General features: G+C 42.6%; 1 protein-coding gene across 1 annotated transcript; it reads right to left on the bottom strand.

Moving 5' to 3' along the window:
• Positions 1-1,161: 1,161 nt before the first annotated feature.
• Positions 1,162-8,078, bottom strand: LOC311320047 (5,6-dihydroxyindole-2-carboxylic acid oxidase-like; the record flags this gene model as incomplete). Its single annotated transcript, XM_084451695.1, has 7 exons — positions 1,162-1,343; positions 1,741-1,887; positions 2,058-2,237; positions 4,294-4,461; positions 5,087-5,291; positions 6,758-7,080; positions 7,724-8,078. The coding sequence occupies 7 exons, from the start codon at positions 8,076-8,078 to the stop codon at positions 1,162-1,164; spliced, it is 1,560 nt and encodes a 519-aa protein (XP_084307821.1).
• Positions 8,079-13,143: the final 5,065 nt, after the last annotated feature.

Raw genomic sequence — 13,143 nt, 5'->3', positions numbered from 1 at the left:
CCGCCCATACAGCCTTTCCTCTGTAACCCAACACCACGAACAGGTGGGAGACGGAAATCGCGCCTATAGGCTATCTGTCATAATTATTGAAGCTATGATTGTGTGCGTAAAAAAACTGCGTAAAGTGCCCTCGAGACATAAATGCAAGGCCAAGGCTGTTCAATGGTGACATCATTTTTGAAGTTCGAGGTTTATTAAGAAGGTTAAAAAAAGAAACAGCCTATGACATATAAGTTGACCGAAGTTATCTGTATTATCTCACTATTCATGAACGAACTGAACAAACATGCTCATATGTGCAGTTAAACATAGAATTAATGGAAGTATGTTTAATATTGAATTATGTGAAAATCAATGTGTTTTTTTTTACAAAGCTAAATGATATTGTTAATGCTAAAATTATACGTAGGACAATACATTGAACAATAATATTACTAAAATTGTAGGCTATTATTAGTGCCTAAGGTCAAAGAGATGCAAGGAACATTGGAAATTAACACAGATCACATCTTTGTAGAGAAATTGACTTCGTACTACCACCCCCTTGTGGCTGGAATAAGAACTGCCGCACATGTCTTTTCTAGCCGCCCAGTGAATACTGTCTGTTATCCTTCTTTTGAGACAGAAAAGTGAGCATTATATAATACTATCTATCAAGGTCTTCACAACAGTCTTATTAAAAACAGTGGTGTCTTTTATTAAAAACAGTGGTGTGTGTGTGTGTGTGTGTGTGTGTGTGTGTTTGTGTGTGTGTGCGCGTGATACATACTATTATTGTGTAGAGTATGTACATAAGGCACTCTTGGTTCAGTAAGTTAAAGACAACATTGTATTTTATTATAAACAGTGGTGTGTGTGATACATTCTATTATTGTGTACAGTATGTACATAAGGAACTGTGGCATTCAGGAGAGAATGCAAATAAAACAAAAAATATGCAGGCAACGCCTTTGGTTACAAGACCTAGGTCAGAATACTATTCAAAATCACTTGAATTACTTATCTGTTGGATTGTTTGCATCTGACACAATGGAACCCAATGGGCTGCTCCCATGAATGCAAACCCCGCCCACCTGACACTCCGGGACGACTCAAGCGAATGATAATGTCATTGGAATTAGTATTTGTTCAGCCAAGTCTGCAAGTTAGAACACTCATCTCCTAGACTACAGATTGACTGACGTCGTCATAGCGTTGGTACTGTTCCACCAGCAGCGCCTGGCGACCCTCCGCCTTGGACTTGGAACGCACGACGCAGGTGGTGGTGGCGAAGATGACCGCTACGACCATGAGGGCTGCCACGATGCTGAGGGTGATGATCTCAGTCAGAGTGAAGGGGCTGGCTGGAGAGAGAAGACATTACATTTTTACATTATATTACCATCATTTAGCCGACCCTTTTCTCTACAGCGACTTACAATAATTGCATTTAGTGTAAGTAAACAAGCATAATCTAGTGCCGAAGGCAAAGTGCAAGAATAGCAAACTAAAAATAAGTGCTTAAGAGGGAGGATTGTGGTAGTACTTCTTCAAGAGGCGAGTTTTGCGCCTGCGGCGAAAGATGGGCATAGACAAACAACTGACTTTGATTGATTGTCATACAAGACCTAAACGCCATGTCAGGTTGACACACACCACCTCAGTGGAATGCGAGACTAATTGAGCCGATGCAACAATGTACCTACAAAAGATTTGAAAGACTTATTATTATCACTATTACGGAGAGGTCTGGTTCCATACCTGGCCATTCAGCGTCGTAGGAGTAGCCCAGATTATTAGCGGCCATCACAAACATCTCAGCGTTGGTCACCGGCGGCCAGAAGGGAACCATGTTGTACCCACTGTTGTGACCGATGGGAGCATTCTCCGAAGGGTAGACCGCTGAATCTACAAGATCAGGCAGGATGTTCAACTTTCAACCACACACACACACACACACATCAAACAGAGATAGAGTGTAGTATTATTTTATTAATGTGTATCACCTCAACGTGTATTTTATGTATACAAATTAAACATCGAAGTCAACGGTCAAATGTCGGGCATGGTGTCTTTACCAGGACTGTGTCTCCTGAGCCACTCGTCAAAGATGGCGTCTGTGAAGGTGTGGAGCAGGACGAAGATGGGGTCGTTCGGGGAGAGGTGGGTCTGGCCGCCTGTTCCGTTCAGGAACAGGTGGGCCAGGTTGTGTAGGCTCCTCACCACCGGGTCGTAGTTGCCCTGGGGAGCGCTATAGCCTGCGCACACAGCACAACAACCAGATTGTGTCAGGCTGCGTTCCGAATCGCATACTTGTACTTGTACTTTACTACCAGTATGTACTACAGTTGCCCCTATAAAGTATGTACTTCGCACGCAGTATGCATACAATTGGGACATACTACCTTGTCATATTGCGCCTTGAAATTCAACCACATCTGTCGCTGTCCATGACGTGACATTCGTCCACAACTGACTTTCATCAAAACGCCTCCGGCTTGACTCGCACATGTGACATAATTTCCGCTGAGCACAGGATTGTGGGTCAGAATAGCCAGAAAAGTCTGCTGGCTTGCATACAGCAAAATATGACCGGATGTAGTAGGACATCCTGGTATTTTTGCCATACTGCATTCCATATAGTATGGAAGTATGCGATTCGGAATGCAGCCTCAGATCATTTTGGGGAAAAACAACTGCATGAGGGATCACTATTGCCAGTGCACACAATTCAGGTACAACAACAACAACATTGTCCTTCAGGTACATTTGTGGGAAATACAGGAACTGTGAGTGTGTATGCTGTAATGTGTGTGTGTATACAGTATTAAAAATATATTAAAAGCAATGTGTGTACTGGCCTGTGTCCGCATTAATGTATAACAGGGGTAATCAAGTAAAGTTCTAAGAGGTCCAGTTTGACAAAATGGCCTCAAGCCAGGATCCGGTGGTGATGTGTGCGTTTGTTATGCCCTCAACGCAGATTTGTTTCTTTGCATATTCCTATGAAATTGTTTTATGTATGTATGTATGTTACTGTGAAATACGCATGGAAGTTAAAATATTGTTGACTTTAGTTGTATGGTCCACAACTTACTTTGAAATCAAATAAAGTAGGCTACATTTCTCTGAACATATGAGACAAACAGGTTTAGAGTTACTGTACCCGCGGGGAGAATGAATACAGTAGGCTATAGAACTCGGTCCACTTGATGGAACGCCCTATTTTCAACATCTACTTTTCTTATTTTAGAGCACGGCATGTATAGGCTGACGTTACTTCTGTCTTATATTATCTCACTTCCCTCTTCGTTTGTCGTTACGTTTCTCCGGTCATGCAGTGTCCAACTCCAACTAATATTAGCAAGGAATCGCTCTGATAACTAGTGATGTGATGTTCGCAAACGATCCAGTTCTTTTGAACGGCTCTTTAAAACGAACGATTGGAACCGATTCGCAGTTGTGATAGCCGTTCTTTTTTCACTCAAGCTGTTCCCTACTACTTCACTGGCGAACAGGCAGGAGGAGATCACAGTGATTCATTGTAGCCTGCTTATTTTTTTTAGGTGTTGCGTGGATTACATAAGTCAGGTTTATTTAAACACAAACACATTTTATACAAAGGGTAAATCGAAAAAAAATATCTTGCTGTCAAAGCAGAGGCATGTGCCGCCCCCCTGTGGAATGTTTACCACAAATGTCCACACAAGCCATTACCAAATGAAATTATAGCCTAATCGTTATTTCAGAATATCCCACCAATAGAATATATATTGGAGGTCTAAGTTTGAATGATTCTGATCCAAATATTACCCTATCATCCTCCCAGTGATTATTTCCCAGATAAAATTGGTCCCCCACGGCTGGCTTCTTAAAAATAAATAAATATAAAAATGAGCCAGTCTTTTGAACGGCTCTTTGAAAGGAACGGATCCTCAAGATCCAGATCCCTTCAAAGAGCCATAAATCCCATCTCCACTGATAACACTAACGTTAACGATAGCTAGGCTGTCACATGTAGACTGGGTGACGTCAGGCAATGAACACACATATTCGATTGGCTAGCGACGCGTGAGATAGTAAACAAATGCCGTAAAATACTACAAAAGCTGCGCAGGCTCAAACTAGTTGCCTATGCTCCGTCAAAAGGGAGAAATTCTCATTAATTTATCGGGTTATAAGACGCAGTCCGGATTGGATGGCTTCTGGGTCCGGACCGTGGTCCGCCTGTTGGTGATGGCTGACGTATAAGATGAGTTTACAGTAGACTATGCCTACAGTATGAACTGTACGTCCATCGGTTCACACACTCACCCTCGATGGTGTTGCGGAAGCTCTCGGAGGAGGTGGAGTAGTAGGGAGGGGTGTCGAAGGTGTTGACCTCTAGGCAGTCGGCCACATCCTGAGGTTCGGGGAGACGCTGCACCATGGGACGGTTGACGTTCCCGGCTGGGTTCCTCCGGATGGGGGTGGTCTCAGTGTCTGGTTGAGGGAGGAGGGCAGGAAGAGAAAATGTCATTTAAACTTCACAAATAAACAGTAGGTTTCTTCTAAGTTAAATCAAACTTTATTTGCATAGCGCATTTCATACACAGAGGCAACATAGAGTAATGCGCTTTACAGAGAGCAATGGGGGAATGGACATAGGTCCTACCCCTACATACTGTATTATTCCAGAGGAAAGCAAAAAAAAAAAAACTCACCCAAGGGTTGAAAAAGTGAGCTGTAAAAATTCTTCCCTGACCTCTCGCAATGAGACAATCGAGCAAGCTCCTGGAAAATGTTTCTCTATTGGCTAAGAATATTTATAGAGCAATAAACATGGACTAAATACTTCATAGGAGACCTGACAATCAGTAATGTAACTTCTATATTTTCTTTCCAGCGTGAGGGGGCTTCAGACTGACTATAAACTCTTCTTCGGTAGCCTACACACTGATTGATTCCCCCTTGTTGATTTCAAAGGGATGTACATTGGTATATAGGGGTAATTATGCTAGTGGAATGTACTCTGATAAAACTCTGTACCACTCTAGTGTAACTTTTCCTCCACGCGGTCATCATGGTGTTTGACCCAGGTCTGGACAACTACAGGGGGACGACGTACTGTTGCAGAGGGTGCCCAGCGTGTCGTAGTCCTCCACGCTCTCGCAGATGACCCTCCATTGGGCGAAGACAGAATTGACGCTGAGGGAGTTCATGTCCAGGCTGCTCCTGGCGCCCATGAGGTCGTCTGTGCAGATGTCGCACGTGTTACCGCCGATGGCGAAGTTCCAGTAGGGCAGTGCGAACGAAGGGTCCTGCAGCATGTCCTGGGGGTCCACAGAGGGGTTAGTGAGGATTGTGACAATAGGCCAGAACGCGTGCAGCTGTTGCACGTCATGCAAAATATAATGCCCAACCACACTGGATTTATAGTACAATATCTATAAGAAAGCATGAGTAGCTAGTAGGGAGATATAGGCCCAATCCCAATACCCCCACTTAGCCATAGCCCTTGGCCCTACCCCTACATTTTGCGCGTTCACGCGTGGGGTAGTGTGTCCCATTCCTTTTAGCTTCTATATCTAGGGGGCATATTGAGGACTAGTGGACTTTCAAACAGCCCTTTAAAACGAGGGTTTTCAGATGCTGACTTTAAACCAAGGGGTAGATGAAAATTCACACAATGCTTTGCGAACAGAGGCAGTGATGTGAAACATAGCTGCCGGTGCCGTGAAAAAACATGGGAAAGTAGTCCAACATCTTCACAAATAAACATTAAAATGTAAAATCCGTGGAATAGCTTAGTTTATAGTAGATGCAAAGGAACATGTCATTGATTGTTATGACACATTTCAGAAAAAAACGCTATTCACGATGTCAACTGCATTTATAACCACATTTTGATGTTCCAGTAAGCTACGATGCAATGGTGAATCTAATCTAATCAATAGCACTTTGTGTAAACAACTATTTTTGAGTGACAGTTGATTCCATGTCCCGTTCATGAAGTCCGAAAAATAATCCAGTAGCATTTTGTCTGCACTTCTCTGCTCGTGCATTTCTATGGACAGGACTAACGTTAAGTGTAAACATGCTTCCTGGCTGTACAATTGATTAATCTGTCTTGTCCTGTCCTGAAATTTGGTCAGATGTGTTACTATAATATCCTATAGTCATACTGTAACACCCAAGGGACTCTAATAACATTCTGATTGAAGACGTAGCGAGTGGATTTCACTCCATATCCCTTGTGGCTCCGTTCAGAAGGGCCACTACCCAGTCGAGGGCACTCCAAAACTAGGGGCTAGGGCTAAGGGGGAGTATTGGGATTGGGCCATAATTCCACTAAACGCCTACAGTCTCATTGGTGGTGCATGACTGTGGGGGTCGGGGTGTTGACAGATTTTAGGCATTCAATTCAATAATTGGCCTGAAAGATTATTATTATTATTATTATTATTAGCCTATTATATATATATATATATATATAAATATATATATATATATATATATATATTACAAGTAATTGAAATAATCGTTTTGCCTTTACATCTATAGCCTAATATAGGCCTACACTATTCAAATATTTCAAATGGACTTCACTTGATTTCCAATCTGCCAAGTCTAATAAAGATAACACGTAAGATCTCTGAAATAGCCTACAGATGATGGTCTTTGTTGGTAATGAACCAATGAGTTTTCTGCTGAGTTCACTTGATTATGGCACGAAATTGGCACTCTATAATTTGTCAATGGCAAACGTAACGGACTTTCACTGTCAAGCAACGCTCACCTGCATGTCGCGCTCTAGTTGGAGAAGGTGGTACCGGTGCCAGGTGACGAACCCCGGGCCTTCGTGCGAGAAATCCACTCCTCCGAAACTCGGCTGGCCGGCTCCAAGAAACGTTTTACTGGTCGAATAGTAGTGGGTCCACACAAAGTAATTGTAAATAGTGATGCTTTCAAACTGCATCGTGTTCCCATCCGGCCCGAAGACCTCCTGGTACCGCCTGGTTGCGATCACCAGGTCCGGGTGCACGGTACGCTTGGCCTGGTCGAGCGCGTTCACGAACGCCCGCTTCTCGTCTGCGCTGAGCTGCATCACGTTTCTCCGAACTGCTCAAAGACCACAGGATGGTAACAATGAGATTATGTGAGGCATTCATGCGTTAATCCGAAATGAGTTTAATGAGGACAAAATAGTAGCTCAAAGGTGGTGTAGGCCTATGCCTAAACTATTTAGTATATGACACCAGACGTAATGGCGCGAGAATTAGGCTATACGAGCATATTTCCTACACTATTAAAAATAAAATGTATGGGCCTACATCATACTGTGATTTCAATAATGTATACATTATACGATTGTGTTTCCCATCTGATTATCGATTTGTATCGTCCAGTATCGTCTCCAGCAACATTTCAACCTCTTCTGGGCTGGCTGGTACCCACGCGTAAAGACCAGCCTGCGCTTGATCGCAGGGCTATACATGCTATTGACAACAACATGCACTAGACCTATATCTCAGGCAATAAGTTACCAGCGACTAAAAAAAAAAGTCGGCTGTTACCGCAATAGTTACGTTAAAGTTAATAGTTTACTAGTCTCGCATAGCCAGATCTATCTCCACAATTCGTTTACACTGTGCCAGCGCTGGAGAAAGGTCTGTCTGGAGTCATTACCATTCGGGGTTAGGATGGAGGGGGGGCTGTATTTTTTATCCCCAAAACCTACATCCGTTGAGTCAGACTAACTTACCAACAGTGACTGGCTGATCACAGTTTACCCCGGTCCACCCGGGTCTGCAACGGCCGCAATTATAACCGTAGAAGTTTCCATTGCACTGACAGGTGCCGTTGAAAAAGCGTATGGGCCAACGTTCCCGGTCGTCCCGTCCGTCGTGGGGGTACTGCGGGCCGTGAGGTCGTGAGTCTACTGATAATGAAACGCACTGCCCACGTCCTGTGCTGGATCCACAAGCATCGTCGTTGAGGCTAAAGGGAGACGGACAGCACCGACCACTTCTCAGCCCTTCTGGAGTGACGCATTCCCTTGGAAACTGTGCGCGCACCAGTACCGCGCCCAGCATGACCAGAACTCCGTACTTCCACATACCCACGAAAACGCCACCCAGACAGGAGTAAAATTATTATTTATCGACTCAATCAACCGGATTCAACTTTCTTGTAGAACACCGAATTCACATTACTCCAAACCGAGTTTTCGGTTGCAAGGCAGTGGACACAGTTGTTCTAATTGCCTCCGCTGTCAAATAAACCCCTTGGCCTTAAATACCGGATTAGCGCATGACTGCCCGCGTGATCACGTCACATTTCTGATCCACTCATGCAAACAGTATCCTATAGCTGTGAGATGTCATATAGCCTACCTATACAATTTAACGACATAGGACAACTTTGCAGGTGTTTTGAGTTAATTAGATGATTAGAGTGTGACACTCAGTCTAAAACTTCCCTTCTCTGAAGTAGTAAATGCTGATTTTCTTCACACTATTCAGATTTTTTTGAAATACTGTTTTGGGGGGTTTCTGGAGCTGTAAGACAAAATTATGAAAAACGAAACAAATAAAGGCTATACATATTTAACTTGTGTAATTAATCTATAATCTATTACATTATTAAAAAACTAATTTTTCCATGATATTCTTTTTTTTTTTTAAAGGATCTGTATACTGTGTAGACTATTAAACAGAAGAGAGACAAAAAACCATGCAGCTGCTTGCATTTCTGTACTACAGTGCTATGTCCACAAACTGGGTTCATCATGGTGTTTTTTCATAAATAAAAGCCTAAAATGTTATACCAAGTCCAAAGCATATTGTTATTAATGTCATGGACAATTTTATATCAATGCCATGGACAATGCTACCAATGACATAGACAAATAATTTAATTATCACCATGTCTTCAATAGATGCATGCAAATAAATTCCCCCTAATCAAGCAAGACACTGCGCTGAACCGCCTCCCGACATATCCAGCTTTACTGACCATTTCATGGAATGTTCTTCATATTCAAAACTATACTATACTAACCACAGTTTACTTGGACCAAGAAGTCGTTGCCATAGAGACTGACTGTTTCACATTGTTGGTACTAACACAAAATCATGTACAGCCCACAGCTATCTGATAACTGATGATGAATGTGATCTGGACATGAGGTAGGCCTATGCCTGTGCTCAATACTCTTTTATTCGTCACATGCAATGTACGGTGCACAGTTACAGTGAAATGTTGCTCTTTCCCCACAGTGTCTAAACTCAATTTTGGGCAGGTTTGCGAGGTCAGGACTAGGATTAGGGTTAGAATTGAGATACTACCCCCCCCCCCCCACACACACACACACACACACAAACAAACACACACACACACACACACACACACAAACAAACACACACACACACACACACACACACCTCTCAGTTGTGCCTCCTCCCTGCTGCCAATACAATAGCTCCTCATGTGAGCTATACACCCTCGGGGGCCAGCATGTGAGGCTGGTCATCTCTTGGGGAGGGGGTCTCACAGGGTTGCACCCAGGATGTTCACATCCCTCTCTCAGCTGACAGTCATTGGACATTGTATTTCACTGAAATGGTGCTGACGTTCAAAGGTCATTATGTAGACTAATAGTGTAGACTATTCAAAAGTCGAATTGATCCTGGCAGTACTCAGTGTCCAGGTCACGCGGACTTGTTACTGCCCCGTCATTGTCCAAGACATTCAATACATTTGTGAACTGCAAATGTATGAGACATATAAAAACATTTTCAATATTTGACCAAAAAATCATCATAGCAATCCTCAAAGACTGGAACATGATTGGTGAGGCAGATGAGTTCTCTTTAAAGAGCATTTTTGATTCCTAGTAGTCATAGCTACTGTATAATTTCCCTCATACACTGTCAGCTTTGCAAAGGCAGATCTTGCTTTCAAGAACGAACTGGCAGGAATCTGACATTCCTTAAAAAAATCTAAACAGGCACAAAGGTAGGCTGCACTACGTACAGGCAGCCCCAGATGGTCGTTGCCAAATATAAAAAGTAGCTACAGTGGGTGGCAATATTAACAGGCAAATAAAGTGCACCAACTTGCAGTGCTTGCCTAGTACCTTTTTAAAAAAAAAACATTAATTCAGCCCTGAATTTACATACATGCACAACTGGGATGAAGCAGTTACCCTTTATGTACTGGGGAATTATATCTAACACATACAAGTATTACCCTCAGCCAGCCTGTCCGCTGTCAGTCCACTGGTCCATCCCTAGCCAAACCATACTAGGGATTCAGACGGATTTGCCAAACACAACGTCCACTATGTTCTGGGGGGGGGTATGGGTATCAATAGCAGATAAGTTGATTGGATGGGCTAAGCTGGAGTGATAAAAGATGGCTACAGTTTTAAGTTGGTGTCCAATGTGTTATCAGAACTAGTAAATGTTAAAGGTATCAGAACTAGTAAATGTTAAAGATCCGAAGAGGTTTTCAGTTTTTGTAAATTTTAGCAGCACCATGTGAACAAAATAAAGATGACTTCATTTCCCATGAGCACCAACGCTTCCTGTCTAAATATCTAAATGGTTACGTATTGTAATCCTAGTTATATGAGTCGAGCGTAGCTCCTATTGGCTTGAGAAACCTTAGCCAGCTATGTTGACTGAAGAAAAAAAACATACACGCACCTGTGCCTAACTAGGTCCGGTGTGCCGCCGTATAAGCAGGCCTTGCCCGCACATTTGCTCCTAACCAAAACTTTCAGCGAGCTCAGCAAAGTCTGCACCCTGTGGGGCTACGCTCCACTCATAGAACTAGGGTTACAATACGTAACTTTCATTCTATTTCATTGAGCTCTGCCCCACAGGGCAAGCTCCTGTTGGCATATGCAGAGCTTCACGACAGCACCATACACTCTTGCTGGACCCGTTAACAAAAACTGTCCAGCCAGGACACAAGCCAGGGCTCCAAGGTGAGACCATACCAAATGTTGGCCCAACCCAAGCACTGGCCCTTACCCGCCATCCTGTGCGCTGAATGCGCTCGGAGCCACTTTCGGGATGAAAGATGGATCTGTGAACAAAACAGCCTTACTCCCATCACCCGTGATGAGAAAGACTGTCGGCACTCTCAAATCACTAACCCGCTTGACCGACGTTAAAGCGAGGAGCAACCCAGTCTTAATCGAAAGCCACTTGAGGGAAACCTGCTCCATTGGTTCAAACGGTCCACAGAGCGCGTTCAAAGCCAAAAGCAGAACCCAAGGCGGCAATGCAGCTTTGTGCACATAGCGAAGATGGTGCACGCCGGTCAAACACGCTTGACTAGGGAATGCCCATAGACCATAGTCTTGGCAAACCCCTCATGACATGTGGAAATAGCGCACGCATACACCGCTAGACTGGCATCCTCATGATCTACCAGGTGTTGAGTAAAAGTGTCTCACTTGCCAGAGTAGACCAAAGAAGTGGAAGCCGTCCGTGCACTCTGAATAGTTTTGTTCATTGCCGGAGAGAGTCCTCTACCAGACAATCTCCGGAGAGAGTCCTCTACCAGACAATCTCCGCCGTTCAATAGCCAGGTCACCAGCAGGCCGCCTCAGGAGAACATGCACAGAAAGAAGACCTTGCTGTGAGGCGACAATACTAGGTACTGTGTACCACGTGAGCACAGGCTGGGAGCTGGGATCGAACCAGGGACCTTGCGATCCCCAGCCGGCTGCTCTACCTCCCGAGCTACATGCCGCCCCTATAGGTAACCTGGTGGGTAATGTACAGGCATTGGTATTAAAATGAGACCCTAACCCTAACCAGCCAAAAACTCCATGTAGTTGCTTTAATATCAGTACCTGGTACCATGTCACTAAAAGTATAATGTATAGAAGTGTAATTGTGTAATTGGGTCAGTGACAAATAAGGGTGGGAAAGATGAAAAAAGAATTGGGGGAAATACTGTTTTAAAAGCATGCATCAGGTGTGTTAATATGTGGATTTTGTTTTTATGTTGGTTTTATGTCATTTGAAATTACATTTGCACTTTTTTTTCAAAATGTAAGACCAAATGCACCTGAAAATGTCAAGGGGTGTAACTAGAGAAAAGTGGTAAATATTCAATATTTTATCTACCTAGAGTGTATGTAGGTGTACTAATAATAATCAATTGCAACATGTTACCTAACAATAGATTTTATCAGGGTGATCTCAAATTTTAATATTTCACCAGTTTTGCAACATCGAGTGGGTCATATGGTATGCTAAAAACACCTTGGTTTTTGTTATAATCTATGGAAATGTATGTCAAAATGGCTAAAACATGTTGTTACACTACAGTAGGATAAAATGCTTTGATAGGAATATGAATATAATTAATATTCCTGTATAATTTCATATTTTCATGAACAAACACTGGTTACACAATTTGACACAACCCAGTGTCAATTGGTGTAACCATCCACATTTACCACATTTATTATATTGTATTAATGATGAAATGGCAGACAAGTATCTGACTTATTAGGCAGGCCATCTCTGAGTCTCAACACAACATAGAATGTCTGGCCAAATAACATGTAGGCTATGATGTAAATGACAATTCCCCTTTTCTTGAAAGAATACTTGGAAATTAAATAAAACTGATTGATAAACAAAAAATTTATTCTTAAGATTCTTAAGGCTAGTTGTCCTTGTGCTGCATCATAAAATATTGGTCCTTGCCCAAAATAGTATCAAACAGAAAGACTTATAATAGGAATCATATTTGAATTAAATGGTGTAACTGGTTACACCATTTGACATTTACATTAAAAATCAAATTAGTCAGGCATTTACATGGACACCCAGCTACTTTCAAACATACTTTTTAAAGTAAATACTTGTTTTTATGATAAAGATCAATAATCAATGTTTTTCACTGGTTACACCATTTTCCTCTGGTTACACCATTTGACATGTAAACCTAATCATGCTTGACCATACCCTAAAATTTCAAATTATCTCAATATTTCTAAGAGAGTTACTAACCTTGACATGCAACCATGAAGAACAGAGAGGGATCCTTCTCTCTGATACATTTCCCACCAAAATTGTCTTCTTGTAGAAAAAAAAACTCCTTATATTGTGGTTACACCATCTAGACACTTATGTAAGTTGACCTGACTGACAT

Source organism: Borostomias antarcticus (assembly GCF_949987555.1).
Source record: "Borostomias antarcticus genome assembly, chromosome: 17".
Classification (NCBI taxonomy): Eukaryota; Metazoa; Chordata; class Actinopteri; order Stomiiformes; family Stomiidae; genus Borostomias; species Borostomias antarcticus.
The sequence above is the reverse complement of the archived record's forward strand: the minus strand, read 5'-3'. Positions and strand labels throughout refer to the sequence as shown.